We start from the raw sequence: 14,466 nt of genomic DNA, 5'->3' as shown, positions 1-14,466 counted from the left end.
ATTTTAACTTTTAGAAAGGAGATATTGCAAGGGTCTCTTGCTTCTCACTTGTACCAGACTGGAACAATTTGTTCCATTGATTGCACTATTTGGGCAATCAATTTTCCAACAAGGTGCCTCAGTTATGTTAGAGACAATAAAGAAGCAAAGGAATGACCTATTTTTTGACTTCTGCCCTATGCACTTGTACAAAATATAATGATGGCTATACTAAACATTTTAAAATTTAAAGGCCTAAGCACAAGCCAGTGTCTTCTTGACTAAAATGAAGGTTAAGATCGAGCCTGAGACAGTTAATTCCATTACCTGATTATTGAGCAGAAGGCAACATCATAACACTTAGGTTAGCAACACTTGGATCAGCAGGGTTCTGTTCTGTTCTATGTTCATAGGATCATAGAATCATAGTTTAGGAGATGGAAATATTTAGTTTTTGTATCCTTTCTGTGTTCTAGAGCATTGTTTAAAAAGTCTTATAAAGATCTGAAAAGGAGCCATGATGAATTGGATAGAGAGAACACTTTGCAATCAGAAAAACCTGGATTTCAGTCTCTATGACTCTGGGCTCACTTAACTTCTAATTACTGTCAGGCAAGTATCTAAGGTTATAACTTGCTCTTCGGGTGTTAATCTGCATAGGTAGAGGCACTTTCATCTCTAGTAGTTCCATCTACCAATGAAATCACAAATTCAGTCTAAAAGCAACAAAAAAAGAGTATCATCATCTTGATCATAATCAAATAGCATTTAGTGCTATTAAGTTCATAATTAGATTTTTGCACCTGAAATAGAAAATGTTAATTGCAGAAATATTCCCATAATTGCAGAAATAAGTATCAGAACTGCAATGATCTGATACGCACTTGGTGCATCATTATATTCAATTTTGTTACCTATATTTTTATTTATGCGTAAGTTATTTTGATTACAAAATACCGGTATTTATAGCTGACATTTTACTGTTTTAGTCCTCTTTTAAAAATTTTTCTAAGAGCTCTTTGGAATTTATCTTTCCAAGAGCTCTCTTTTCAAAGTGAGAACTTCCCCTTAATACCTAGAAGATAAAACAATTGCAAAACGTTGGCGTCCCCGAGTGCAGTGTTCTCTGGGAATACAACGTCATAATGGTGTGTGCACAGTACTTCCTTAGATTACTGCCTTGCTAGGAGCTTGAGTGTCAGTCTTTTAAGTCTAGTACTGATTAACTGCAACATGTGCTCATGTGTCAAAAGAAGATGTCTGCCATCCTGAAAGCAATATTCAAATTACATTTTTATTTGGCAAAATATTCAGACGTAGTTCTAATTTCAACATAATTCGCATTAATAATGAAGATATCGGGAAGCATCTTGAAAATTAAGTAAATAGTGCCGGCATAATGTCAGCTGAGCCTTCTGCCCCCACGATTCTATATGCCCACATGCTTCTGTCTGTCAGCTTCTGCCTCATGATCAACTCCTGCTGCGGCATTGATTGGGTTTCAGGAAGGAGAAAGGCGACCCAGGGTTTAAAGGGCTCTCACTCCCACCTGTCATATATCGTCCACATGGTCTAACTTGCAAATAGCACGTGTGTTGTGTTGGATGAAACTCCCGCTGTTGCTCAGCTATTACTGTCTCCAGTGAAAAGAAAGAGTATAAGCTGTCCTCACGGTCACCTTGGAAATCTCCAAAAATGAAACTTGTCCCTAGGCACATACAATCCACGGATCCCGACATCTCATCCTAGGTCAGCGGCGCTGGAGCGGCGGGGCGGGAAAGAGGTGGGGCTTGGACCGGGAGGGTCTTCGGGGCGGGGTGAACTAAGGCCAGGAAAGGCAAAGGAAAAAGCCTACTTAGATTTCAACCAATAGAAGCTACGTATGCAAATAAAACCCCTGTCGCCTCGGTAACCGTGATGCACCTCGGCCAATAAGAGATTGGAAGGCCCTGGCTGGACTCCGGGATTGGGGATGGGGAGGGGTGTGGGGAAGCCAATGGGCTGTGGAGGCTGCCAGGGGCTGGCTACTGGGCGGGGGTATGCAGATGTGATTTGAAAAGCCGGCGGGAAATCCGAGTTTCGCGGGAGGACCTTGGCGCGTAAACCGTATCCCTTCATTCATTGTCAGCAGCAGCTTCCTGGAGCCATTTTTCAGCTGCCGGCCGCAGCACCGGGGCTGCCGCCGCCTCCTCGCAATCCGTTGCATCGGCCGCCCCCGCCGCCTCCATCCCCCCTCACGGTCTGATATCTGTGCTGTTGGGACCCTCCTCTCTCCGGAGCCCTGATTATTTTTGGCCCCCGGGGCCTGTGCATTGCGGAGAAATAAAAAGAAAAGAGAGAAAGGGGGCTTGGAAGCGCCCCGGCGGGGAGGAGAAGGCGGAGGAGAGACCGGGAAACTCGGACTGAAAATAATAAAGAAATTGAAAAAAAAAACATTATAAATAATTAGAGCAATAAAAAAAAGATCACGCGCAAGAGATGAGAAAGGGGATCCAACCCGCCCTGGAGCAGTTCCTGGTGACCGCCGGGGGTGGGGAGGGGGCGGCCGCCGTCGCCGCCGCCGCTGCTGCTGCTGCAGCCTCCATGGACAAAAGGGCATTGCTGGCCAGCCCCGGCTTCCCCGCCACCGCCGCCCCCGGCACTTACATCCAGATTCTCACCACGAACACTACCACCTCCTCCTCCTGTTCCTCCTCCCTTCAAAGTGGGGGTGCTGCCACTGGCCCCCAGCACACTAACATCCCCGGCGTGGAGCAGACCGCCAGCAGCTTCCTCTACTCCACCCCGCATGGACCCTCCAGCCGAGCCGGGCTGCTGCAACAGCAACCAGCCTTAGGACGAGGCGGCGGTGGCGGCCCTCCGGTAATAACCCCCCTCCCTACCCCCATCCCTCCACTAACCTCCCCAGGCCGAGATGGCATAGGTATATGGGCATGTCCAGGACTTGGGGTGGAGTGCAGGGGCATCTCTGCTCCCCTGACTCCCTAAAGTACTGGGGCTTGTGGGGCTGCATTGTTGGGACTTCTGCCCTTGCTCCAAACAGGCAGGAATTTATTGTTAGGGACTTGGTGCCCCTGCACTCCCGACTCCACTCTTGGCTCCCACAACCCTCGGAGCATCGTGGATCGCTTTTGCACCAAGGACGTGAAACACAGGAAAACTTTTCGCACCCCCTCCTCCCCCGATCTTTTCTGTCTTCACTTTTCCCCTAACCCTTACCCCCCCCCAAAAAAAAACCCCGAAGCTTCCTCTTTCTCAGGGCGTCGGAAGGGGTCACGCCCCGGATGAAGAAGAAGTTGGGGGGAAGGGAGTAGATAAGTGGGGGGGGGGACGGAGGGGCTGTTACAAGAGGGAAAACTAAGGGAGATTTGAGACTTTGACGAAACAGTTGCCAAGCTCATACCATCCCTGTTCGGCCCTCTGGCCTATAGCCCCATTTGTGACCAGTGGCTCCGCGAGCGGCCTGGAGTGGAGGGGGAGAACTCCTAGTGGAAAGTGGGGGGGAGGTGAATGCCAGGCACTCGCGGGCTTGGCTGCCTTGCGCTTTAGACATTTTGGGATCCGTAACTCCCTGCAACAAAGAAACTGGAAGAGGAGGAGGAGGAGGAGAGTCGGGGATTGGGGGAGGCGGCGAGGGAAGGATAGCGCCGTGTGGGGGTGGGGTATGTGTGTTTGGGGGGCGGGGAGGAGGGGTGCTGGTGCAGCCGGCTGGGGCACATCGTGGCAGCACCCGCGTGGCCCAGCCGCCCCGGCCTTCTTGGTTGCGCCCTGGGCCTGCCCTTGACCCTGCCCCCCCTTCTCCTTGCCCCTTCCTTCCCCGCCCTGTCTCTCCCCCCCCCTCCTCGACTCCCTGGCTGCTGAGGGGGCGGGGGCACAGAGGTTCCCGTCCCGCCGGCCGCGGTCTGTCCCTCTCCCCGGGACCCGCCGGTGACGTTTCGCACACGTGCGCCGAGGACGCGCCTGTGACTGGGGAGGAGGAGGAGGAGGAGGCAGTGGCGGCGGGAGGGGGCGCTGGCGGGGGAGAGGGGGCACCCACTTCCTCCTGCTGCTCCTGCTCCCCGGCCTGGGACAGTCAGGGATCCCCTCCCGCCTGCCCCGAACGCCGTCCCCGGCGCCCCGTGCCCTGCGCGCCCTCCTTGGCTCCCCGGGGCCCCCCAACCCGGGCAGCGCTCCGTGCCCCGCAACCCCCGCAGCCGTCCGCGCGGCCGGGGCTGGTTCGGAAATGCCCCTCCAGCAGCAGGTCAGTGGCGAGCGAGGCCGGGGCAGCGCGCCGCCGGGGCCCCCCTCGGGGCTGGGCCGGAGCTCCAGAGGAGGAGGTTGAGTGGTGCTTGGGCGGGGGGGAGGGAAAGCGCGTTGGGTGCGGGAGGGAAATGAGTAAGCAAGAAAAATCTAACTAACTCAATGCCCTGGCCTCCCGTGGAGTATTCGCCCGAAAGAATTGGGCGGGGGGTGGGGTGGGGAGAGCATGGTGTGGGCATTTTTTTTTAAAGGGAGTATGGGTACCCAATTGAAAAAAGGGGGAGGGGGCTTCCTACTCGGGGTTTGCTCTTTAGTCTTCTCGGGTAGGAGTATATATATGTGTGAAGTGCCCCCTGGGGCACCCTTCCCCCGTCTTTCCCTTCTATAAAGGATCTCTTGGAATGATGCTTTAGAGGGATAGTAATTTAATCTGAATACTTTTAGAGAGTCTTACCTCTACCCTCAGTCACTACTTCACACCTCCCCTCCCCTATCTGGGGAGACTGTAGGCCACTTTATATAGGGCATTCTTCACAACTGGTTGAAGTGGGTAGTGCAAAGGATTATCTCCATTTTACAGATGAGAAAGCTCAGTTTAAGTAAAAGTGACTTTACAAAGGTCACATAGTTCCCAAGTATCAAAGCCCTTCGAGGAAAGCCAGATCTTTAGCTACTCCTTCTAGAGAGTTGGAGAGGACCTTTCATCTCCATCTCTCTAGAAAGAGTAAATAAGATCTGGCTTTCAATAAGTATATAGAAATACAATCCAACAAAAATTTATTAAGCCCCTACTAAGTGCCAAGCATTGTGTTAGATGCTGAAGATTAAGAAAAAGGAAAACAGTTCTTGTATTCACCCCACCACAATTGGAGGTGATTGTTAACAGCATAATTTGTTGAGTCCATAACTATTAAAGGTAGGAGGTGGGGATGGATAATATTGGGATGACTGTGGTTGGAGGGAGAAGAGGGGAGAAAGATGTAGGATCTGATAAAAGAAGTATAGAATTGGGTCCTTAGGAATATAAGCTATTTAGGAGTAAACAAAAGACTATGTACCTTGATATTCCTTCATCTATTTGGGTCTTGGAATATGGGCTACTTAGGAATAAATAAAATTAAAGAAAACAAAGAAAAATGGAAACAGTCTGTTCAAGGATTTTTTTTGAGGGGGGAGGTGAAGAACAAAAGTACAGAAATAAATTTTGTATATATGTAAAATCACAGTTATTAGAAGTAAGAGAGTGGGTTAACTTTGTTGTAGCCATGATTGGTGGGAGCTATTTCTCTGGAATATGAGCTATTTAGAAATAAAGAAAACATTCTATACTTTTTATAGTCCTTCTTACAGTTGAGTCTTAACCTGTGTGCTGTCCAAAGATATAGGCAGTAAATGTTTAATGGAATTAATAGTCAAAAAAGAGGTTAGCCATCTATAAGGGGAGCCTTCCAGCAAGGAGTAATTGTGATACATCCCTAGTTTGTCTTGATTTTCTTATACACATCTGAGTATTCAATGCTTTTATGAGCAGCATTGTATCACTGACTTGACCATGACTTGCTTCTACATGTTTTAAGTATATGCCCATGTATAATTCTGTCATTGTATTACAAAGCTAGCCTATAAATTCAAGTACATGTATGCTTCTTTTAGATCTGACTTGAGATTTGTCTGATAATGGGAAAATAAAGCAATAAAATTCTTTTCTTGCTAACTAGTTAAGGTAAAACCCAAATCTTTGGAACTACCTGGTTTAATTCTTGAGAAAAAGTATGATATAGTAAAAGAAACTTTAGACTAGAAATCGGGACAAGCAAGTCAGTCTTTATTTGGCTATATAATTCTGTTAGAATCTTGTTGATAGCTTTCTCATTCTTCCCCAGAATAGGAAAAGAACAATCATCAAGATGAGATGAATGGAGAGTTAGATGATACATCAGTGTACAAAGAAGAAGTTTTGAAAACTATTTTCAGAGGTAGCCACAGCAGGGAATGTATTTGTTTCTAGTCCTAATTCTGGTTCCTGGTAGTTTTGAGAACTGGGAACCTTTAAAGAAATATCTGCTTCTTTCATTGGAAGGTAGAAGTGAATAGGACACTAGCCTTGGAGTCAAGCAAGAAGACTTAGATTCAAAATCAACCTCAGACACTAGCTATATGAGCTCTCTGTGACTGAATGTCTTCATCTATCAAACAAGAGTGTCAATCTAGATGGCCTCCTATATCCTTTCCAACCCTAAATTTATGAAACAATATCAACTTGAAAAAAACATTATGAGCTTTTTATGCCAGACATCTTTTTTAAACATTTGGGTCAATACATGATAGCATTGTAAAGAGATTAATAATTACACCTAATTAGCTTTTTTTCTTGTTTTTAAACTGTCAAATGTGATGGGAGAGAAATGTTAAATATTATTATAGGAAGCTTTGTCCACAGAAATGGTAAGTTGATCTCAGGCATTTGCTCTGAATCATTTTTGCCAGAAATGTTCATAGATTTAGGTAGTCATTCACAAATCCTAGTTAGCTAGTGATTATTAATAGAGAAATCTGTGCTGCCTAGCCTTCATAAGAATTAATTCTTCCTCACCTTCAAACTTTGCTTATGTTAGGATCATGCTATAATCAAATGAGCTATTCTAGCTACAGAGTAGATTTTCTGAGTTTGGATATTGAATGGCTTGATAGGGAAGAATTCTGAGGGAAAAAAAATCATCCATTTTGAATAATCAAGAAAAGAAACTTCAACTTGAAGCAGAAGAACCATACGTGCTATTTCAGTGAGTTTTTCTGCTAAAATTTAAAATAAAAAAATGTTGGGCTCCTGGAGTTCTGCACTCAATAATCTTGTTTCTGCTGAGATATGTATGTGATGCCAAATTTAAGATTGGAGAGAAATTTTAGTCACTTTACTCCCCAAAATGGAATATAATGCAGTGCCCAGACTTTAGCAGCACCACTGTAATCATTACAAATGGCACCCCTGTAATCATCTTCTAAAACAAAGCACACTTATAAATGCTTTAGTGTGGGCAAAAGAGGCTCAGCTTGTGTGCAGGAAACAGTTGTTTGATTTGGTTTTGTTTTTCTCTAAATCATCACCCTGAGTGGTATTTGGTCATGAGTGGATGCTCACATTAATAATGTGCTGTGTAAAGCTAACCCAAGGAAGAAATTATTGTCCTAAGGTGGAGCTTTACAAGAAATAGCACCTGGAGATGGAAAAGCTAGAAATTTTTCTTTAGTTATCCAGTCAAGGGATTTTAATTGGAGGCCTGTTTTTAGAGGCATGCCAAAAAAGTACACCATTTATACATTAAACCTTGAGTACCTTTGACAAGTATCTTCACAGGAAGTTAGTGGCATTATTATATAGTTTTCACAATCGTTGGACACGTAACCTATATTTGGCTTCATATTGCCACATGCATGGTTTCATTGTTTCCCATTTTCCTTCCCTAATCACCTCTTCCCATCTTTTCATCCACCACCCCAAGAAGCAAAGAACATAAGACTTTAACTATAACTAGGAACCCCACATATTCCATGAAAATTAAACCAAAAGAAAATAAGTATGCTGTTGACCTATATATGACTATATTGACCTATATTTATAGAATGCCCTTCTTTTCTACCAAATGGTATTTATTCTGTGTACTTTTTTTTTCCCCAAAGAAATACATTGTAGTAGTTTGCCATATTTGGGAGACAGGCTACATTCCAAACAGTGTAGTAAATAAATTATTAGGCCTTTTAAATCTTCTACCTTATTCTTGTTTCTGCCCTTCTTTCTTTTTAGGCACAAGTCCTGAGGGTTAAATGCTTATATTTAGGACTATTAGCATAAAAAGTGTTTTCAAATTCCAAGAAGCATGAACAGAGAAGATTACATTGTCATTATTCATGAGACCAAAAAGGGAAAATAAGTGGGAATATAGTTCATGTAGGAAACCACTAATAATATCTATTTCCTCACTATTTAGATCCTCAGTGAGACATCAAGGAATGACTCTGAAGAATGCCTATTCAACAAAGAAGACAGTTATGGGGGGGGGGGGGAAATTACATAATCTAACAGTGCAGAATGAGGAGGGAAAAAAGGATCATTGGATTTTAGTTGAAGAAATGGTATAGATGGAGAATATAAATTTCACTCCTTTAAGGAAATACCACCCATATTCTCTGGAAGAGTCATTCAAATTCAGTTTCTTGGAAAAACAAAATATGCCTTGAGAATGAGAACTTTAAAGACTTAATGATTATAGTAAGGACCCATTACTCTTGGAAGGCCTTATTATTCTGACCTTAGTCATGGAGAATGCAGCTGCAATTCCAGAGTATGTACTATGTGATTTTGGGCAAGTCACTTAATCACTCCTTGAGTCTTAGTCTGTTTATCCAACCAATGGATAGGTTGGATTCCTTAGCTTCTCAGACTCTAGTTTGTCATCTTATCAAGGGGAAAAAATTGCTGACCAAGCAAATGTTACAAAGCTCAGGTACTATCTTCCTTGTCTAGATAAGTGATAGTCACAGCCCTTGTGGAGTGACTGTGGCCCTACTGCTGGGACTATGTGGTCTCCTTTTCAAAACATGGGAAGCTGGTCAACATATCCAACCCTCTGCACAACAGTAAATCCTGGCTTTTCTCTCCAAAACAATGATATCTTCCCATTCATGTTCCCAACATTTCGCCCCATTCTGCCCTTTTAACCAGCAAGTTCTCAATCTCCTAAGCCAGGTATCTGCCCTTCAGGATGGGAGTAACTGACCTACAACTCTACAAATGCCACTGGGAAAATCCTTCCCTATAACTAGCTTACCTTATGACTGATAGGAATCCTCAGGGTAGGCCTCCAGTCAGTGACCAATAAGAACTCCATTTCCAACCTTTTTCTGAGTAGAAAAATGGAGCCAATCTGACTTTGTTAACATTATCTTCCCTCTTCAATCTAACCCCTCCTCCCATATTCCAAACTTCCTTATGAAAATTCTAAACACTTCATAGCTCTAACTTTAGTATCTTCAATTCACTTTTTCTTACTCCACATACCCAATCAGTTGCTAAATCTTGTTTTGCCTCTCCTGTCCTTTCTACTCACACCGCTAACATTCTAATTCAGGTCCTCACCAACTCTTAACCTGGATTATTTCCACAGCTTCCTAATTGGTCCCCTTGCCGCTGGTCTCTCCCCATTATCAGTTAGTGCACAGTTGTAGAAGTGATTTTCCTGAAGGCAGACCTGACTATGTTACTCTTTTACTTACTCTCTCTAATGATTATATTGACTGTAGAATCAAATTTTTCATCATATCATTTTTTAAAATTGTGTACATTTACAACGTACATAATACATGTTAGAACTTAATCACAACCAATTATATACATTGGAAGTATATGATCAGAATCTTTTTTTTTTAACTGATAAAGGTATTTTAATTTTAAGTTTAATTTTAAAAGTCTAGATCCTGTTAATATAGGTAATTGACAGTTTCACATAAAATAAAAAGGGAATATGCCAGAATGAAATATAAGGCTGTGTAGCATTATGTGAATGATACGAATTGGGTTTTTGTTTCTTGACATATGCTGAGCAAACCGCCTCATAAGTTGTGAGAAAAGATGCTGATTTGAATTGGTGGAGGATTGCCATGAGTTTACTACACCAATGAAATATAAATCTTAGCAATGTACTTATTTGTATAAGATCAGATTTTAAAAACAGGAAATTAATAGTAATGTCAGTAAATGTTTGTTAATGTTTAATACCTCCCATTTCTAGGCATGAGGCTAAATTCTTGAAATACAAAGAGGCCAAAGAAAGGCCTTGCTTTCAAGGAGCTTACAATCTAAGGGACAACTAAGTAACAAGTAACTGAGGAGAGGTAAATTAGTTCAGGCAGCCTCTTTAGCATGAACCCTTTCCTGTTCTTTCTAATTGTCACAATACTAATGAAATAACTACTTTCTCATAATACTTCCATTCTAATCCAGAGATAAAGATAAAGATAAAGTGTACATTTGGTATGCAGCATGTATGTTCTTATGCTAATATAATTTAAAATGAAAGCTTAAAGGGCAGAGATTTTCACTTTTCTTATTGTATCCATAAATGCTTAATAATTGCCTACTGATATAAAATAAAGTAGTCATGGCTGCTGGGTAGCCCCATGGATGATGGATGAGGATGGACCTGGAATCAGGATTGCCTGAGCTCCATTCTTTGTGGCCCTAAACAAGTAACTAAGCCTCTGTCTTGGTTTCTTCACCTATAAAATGAGGATAATAGTAGTACCTCTCAGGGTTTCTGCCAGACTCAATGAGATTATTTGTGAAATGCTTTGCAACTCTTCAAGTGATATATCAATGCAAGCTATTACAAGTTTGGTGATAGGAGAAATATAAACTAAAGGAAACTGACCTAATAATCTCTGAAAACATTGTAAAGAGCATGTTTATATAGCATAAAAAGTACTGGATTTGTAGATAAGAATACTAAATTTGTTGTAATGTGTCCACTTACTAACTTTTTCACCTAGGAAAGTAATTTAACTTTTCTGGCCCTTAGTTTCCTTATCTCTAAAGTAATAGAGTTAAACTAGTATTAGTATTAAACTACTAATAACCTCATAAAGAACAAAATTAGTTATCAAGATGTGCTTGTTAACTGACATATATATGACATATAACTGGCAGCAACAGAAAACATCTTATTGAAACTCAGAGAAGAGTCATTGATGAGATGGCTAAGGAGAGTCATCTTATAGAAATTTTTGATGCTAAATCAAAGAATTTAGTTGCTAGAGAGCTCATTTTTGGCTCCCACTGTGCCTAATACTCTCAAAATGTTCATTTCAGCACTAACTACTTAGTGAGTACTCAGATACCTATGGGAGCAGTCTGATAGGCAACTATCTCTTAACACAGTACAAAGACCAGTCTTCATCATTTTAAAAATACAGTTTTAAAGGTAGAAGAGACCTTAATGACTCTAGTCAGTCCAACTTACAGATCAGGAAAAAAGGTTAGAGCTGGTAATAAAAGCAGGCCTGGAACCCCAGGCTTTAGACTCCTTCTTAGGTGTTCAAGTAAACTTATCCAGAGCTCTTCCAATGAAATAGATAATGGATATATATGAGTTTGCAAACCCTAAAGTGCTATAGATACCAGTTATATTCCTTAAGTGTAGGGAAATATGTGAAATTTTAGAGGATTTTCCAACAAAAATGATTAAATTTTTTAAATTGTCATAAAGGAATGAAGTTTCAAAAAAACCTACCTTACTTCTGTGGAACATCATATTCCCCAAGGATACCAATTCATTGAGGCATTGTTCTATTTGCTTATTACTTAGATGCTAGGTGAAAGGGAATTAAAAATGGAAGGAATGACTAACTTGAGTAAGTTGTTCATGATGAGTAATCTGCAGGTTTTATACTAATGTTTTCTGTGAACTTGGCAGTTCATAATCCTGGAAAAATGGAGAACATATTTCATGAAAAATAGAATTAGGATGGTGGTGGGGGTTTTTAAACTTTGTTCACAAGAGTGACACTTTGAATTTTTAAGGTTGAAGGCTTTGCCCTGAACTATCCTCTTTTCTAGGGCTTTACAATAGTGTTGGGTAGCACTGCCAGGTCAGGGAAAATCTTTGAGGCTGTCAAAGTATCAGTGTTTAATTCTTGACCAATAAAGCTAATCAATTCCCTCAGTTATAGAACTGAGAGACCTTAAAAACAGAATAAACATTATTGCATTATTGAAAAGGAGTTGCACAACTTGAATTCAAATCTTGTATTTTCCACTTACTGCCTACATGATTGGGCAGGTCACTTAATGTCATTCCTCATTTTGCTCACGTGTAAAAGAGTTTGAATTAAATGAGCCTAGGTTCCTTCTTGCTATAGATCTGTGAACAAAAGTATGATTTTACTCTAGTGTTTGTACTTGAAATTAAATTTAATCTGTATTATTATATTGGTATTGGTACCTCTGATTTATTTGGTACTTTTTAGGCAAAGACTAAGAACTTTTAGAGACTGTTTCTGTGATTTCATTGGTAAAATATAATGGTAAAATTGGGGGTTGATTGATAGTGAGTCTGATTCTTAAGTCTTTTTTAGCATCACTGCCTGAGCCAGGTTTTCTTCTAGCAGCTACTTCCCTAAATCATTACTTAGCTGCCAACTTCGATTGCAAGTGAGGGTGCTGGGAATTTAGAAAGAAAGAAGGGAAAATTGCCATCCACCCACAGATTGGGAGAATGGTTCTGTACAAGGTAACAGTTTTATTGTAGGGTCCTGTGGGCCTCAAATAGCAGTTTGATAATGGTGAGCATATTATTCTCTCTTTTTTTCCCCCCATCCTTTTAAGTTTTCTAGAGTGTGATAAGTTATCCTTCCTGGGAGTGGACAATCTACATTATGTCCTCACAGATATGGTTTATGGTTTATGGTTTATGCTTGTATTTTTAAAAAATATTTTGATAATAGTATTAATGAGTAATCTTACCAATTTATGCATTTAAAGACATCTTGAGAAAAGATTAGTAAGTTTCACCTGACTTCCAAAGGAGTCCACAACACAAAAAAAGGATAACCTTACCCTTGGATTCTTTAGGAAGGATCTTAAAGACCATTTAATTTAACCCCTTCAGTTTACAGAGAGGAAAGCTGAGACCTAGAGTAGACTTGTCTAAAATCTCATCCTTGCTAAGTTTCAGAGGTAGTTTTAACATTCTAATTCAAAAACCCGTGTCCTAAAGCTTTGAAACATTGTCATGACTGACTAGGAAAAACCTGTGTGTACTGATTTTCAACATAAAAAATGTAGTAAACTTGCTGCAGAACCACTGTAGAAGAGTGTTCCTACCTCTTTTCCCTTTCCTATTTTTTCCTGCTTTGGTTTCTATGGAGTACCAGGAGTGCATGACCAAAGTAATCATGCACAGAGCCATTCTACTAATGTGGGTGGATAGCAGGTTCCTTTCTTCCTTTCCACATCTCCAATATCTTTCCTTAGAAATATATTGGTGGCAATTGAGGAGTAATTTAAAGGAGTAATCACTGGACAAGGAAAACCTGGCTCAGTCAATGGTATTAAATTTGGGAACTCATTCATAGATTAACCCATGATTTCACCACCAAAGTAAAGTGTTATAGTAGTAGTACTTTTGCTCATCCTAAAGGATAACCTCAAATTTCTATCTTAATTATCTGTGTAGATATAAGCAAAAATAGTGTTGGCACATACTTTTAAGTGCTTCCTTTTCGAGAGAACAGATATTAAAGAGGATATCCCTTTCTTTGAAACAAACAACTTTCATTCTTTTTTGAGTTACTAAGTTTAATTTCATCTAAAAATATTAGAGGAGGATTGTGACACACAGTGATTTAATCTTATTTTAAACCTGAGGGCCTCCATATTACCATTTACACCATCCAACTCCAATCAATCAACAAGCACTTATTAAGCAGCAAATACCGTTCTTGGCAAGGGACAGATGGAATAGTTGACTTATTGTTGTTCTAGTGGTAATAATATATTTTTGTGGGCTTTGTGGTAATTTAGATGTTTATTTCTCATAGGGTAGGTATTGAAAGTTATTGCCATTTTACAGAAGAGGAAAATGAGGTTTCAAATGCTGAATTGACTTGACCAGGGTCACAAGATGAGCCACTACTTGAATTGAGTCTTCTGAACTCCTTATTGACCCAGTGATCTTTCTATCAGCCAGAGCCGACTTAACTATATATCACTGACATGTGCAACCCTCAATGTAAAAATAGCCTGTGAATTGATAGTAGCTCTTATAACCTGGTAGAAAATGCTCCTCTTTGAGACTGGGCAAATCACCATTAAATGGCATGAGGAAGTACCGAGCATATTCTATGTGCTTTCACTATGGGAATAGAAATAAGCATAAAATATAGCCCTTCTGCCCTCTAGAAGTTTATAAGCAAGACTTAATAAGTACTAATCAGTCAACTAGATAATTAGGCTGTATGTTCAGTCCTTTCAGACTCTGTGACCCAATTGGGGTTTTCTCTGTTAGAAAAAGAGTAGGTCAAAGCTCCCCTGCTAATCAGTAGTAGGGTTGGGTTGATGAATGGCCACTATATTTCCAGCTTGGGAGAGATGGGGAAGCAGGCTCCTGGAGTGGTTTGTCCTTCCATATTATAGATGAGGAAACTGAGACAAATAGGGTTATACAGCTAGTAGGGGTCTAACGTCAAATAGGAACT

General features: G+C 41.2%; 2 protein-coding genes across 2 annotated transcripts in view; one reads left to right on the top strand and one right to left on the bottom strand.

Annotated features, from left to right (window-relative positions):
* Positions 1 to 1,574: 1,574 nt before the first annotated feature.
* On the bottom strand, positions 1,575 to 4,191 carry LOC127544126 (uncharacterized). The gene is made up of 2 exons (XM_051970621.1): positions 2,880 to 4,191; positions 1,575 to 2,381 (listed from the first exon to the last, which is right to left on the bottom strand). The coding sequence occupies exons 1-2, from the start codon at positions 2,990 to 2,992 to the stop codon at positions 1,856 to 1,858; spliced, it is 639 nt and encodes a 212-aa protein (XP_051826581.1). The 5' UTR covers positions 2,993 to 4,191; the 3' UTR covers positions 1,575 to 1,855.
* Positions 2,378 to 14,466, top strand: part of E2F3 (E2F transcription factor 3) — an 85,624-nt gene continuing 73,535 nt past the window's right edge. Inside the window, exon 1 of the mRNA XM_051970622.1 lies at positions 2,378 to 2,841. Coding sequence (XP_051826582.1) covers positions 2,458 to 2,841 — 384 coding nt within the window. The 5' untranslated portion in view covers positions 2,378 to 2,457. The remainder of the gene's footprint in view (positions 2,842 to 14,466) is intronic.

Source organism: Antechinus flavipes, chromosome 1 (genome assembly GCF_016432865.1).
Source record: "Antechinus flavipes isolate AdamAnt ecotype Samford, QLD, Australia chromosome 1, AdamAnt_v2, whole genome shotgun sequence".
NCBI lineage: Eukaryota > Metazoa > Chordata > Mammalia > Dasyuromorphia > Dasyuridae > Antechinus > Antechinus flavipes.
The sequence above is the reverse complement of the archived record's forward strand: the minus strand, read 5'-3'. Positions and strand labels throughout refer to the sequence as shown.

Coding starts and splice junctions, on each gene's coding strand:
- LOC127544126 (XM_051970621.1), bottom strand. CDS start 2,992: ATGCAGCCCCACAAGCCCCAGTACTTTAGGGAGTCAGGGGAGCAGAGA. Junction 2,382..2,879: donor TGCCATCTCGGCCTGGGGAG/GTTAGTGGAGGG, acceptor TATTATTTTCAG/TCCGAGTTTCCCGGTCTCTC.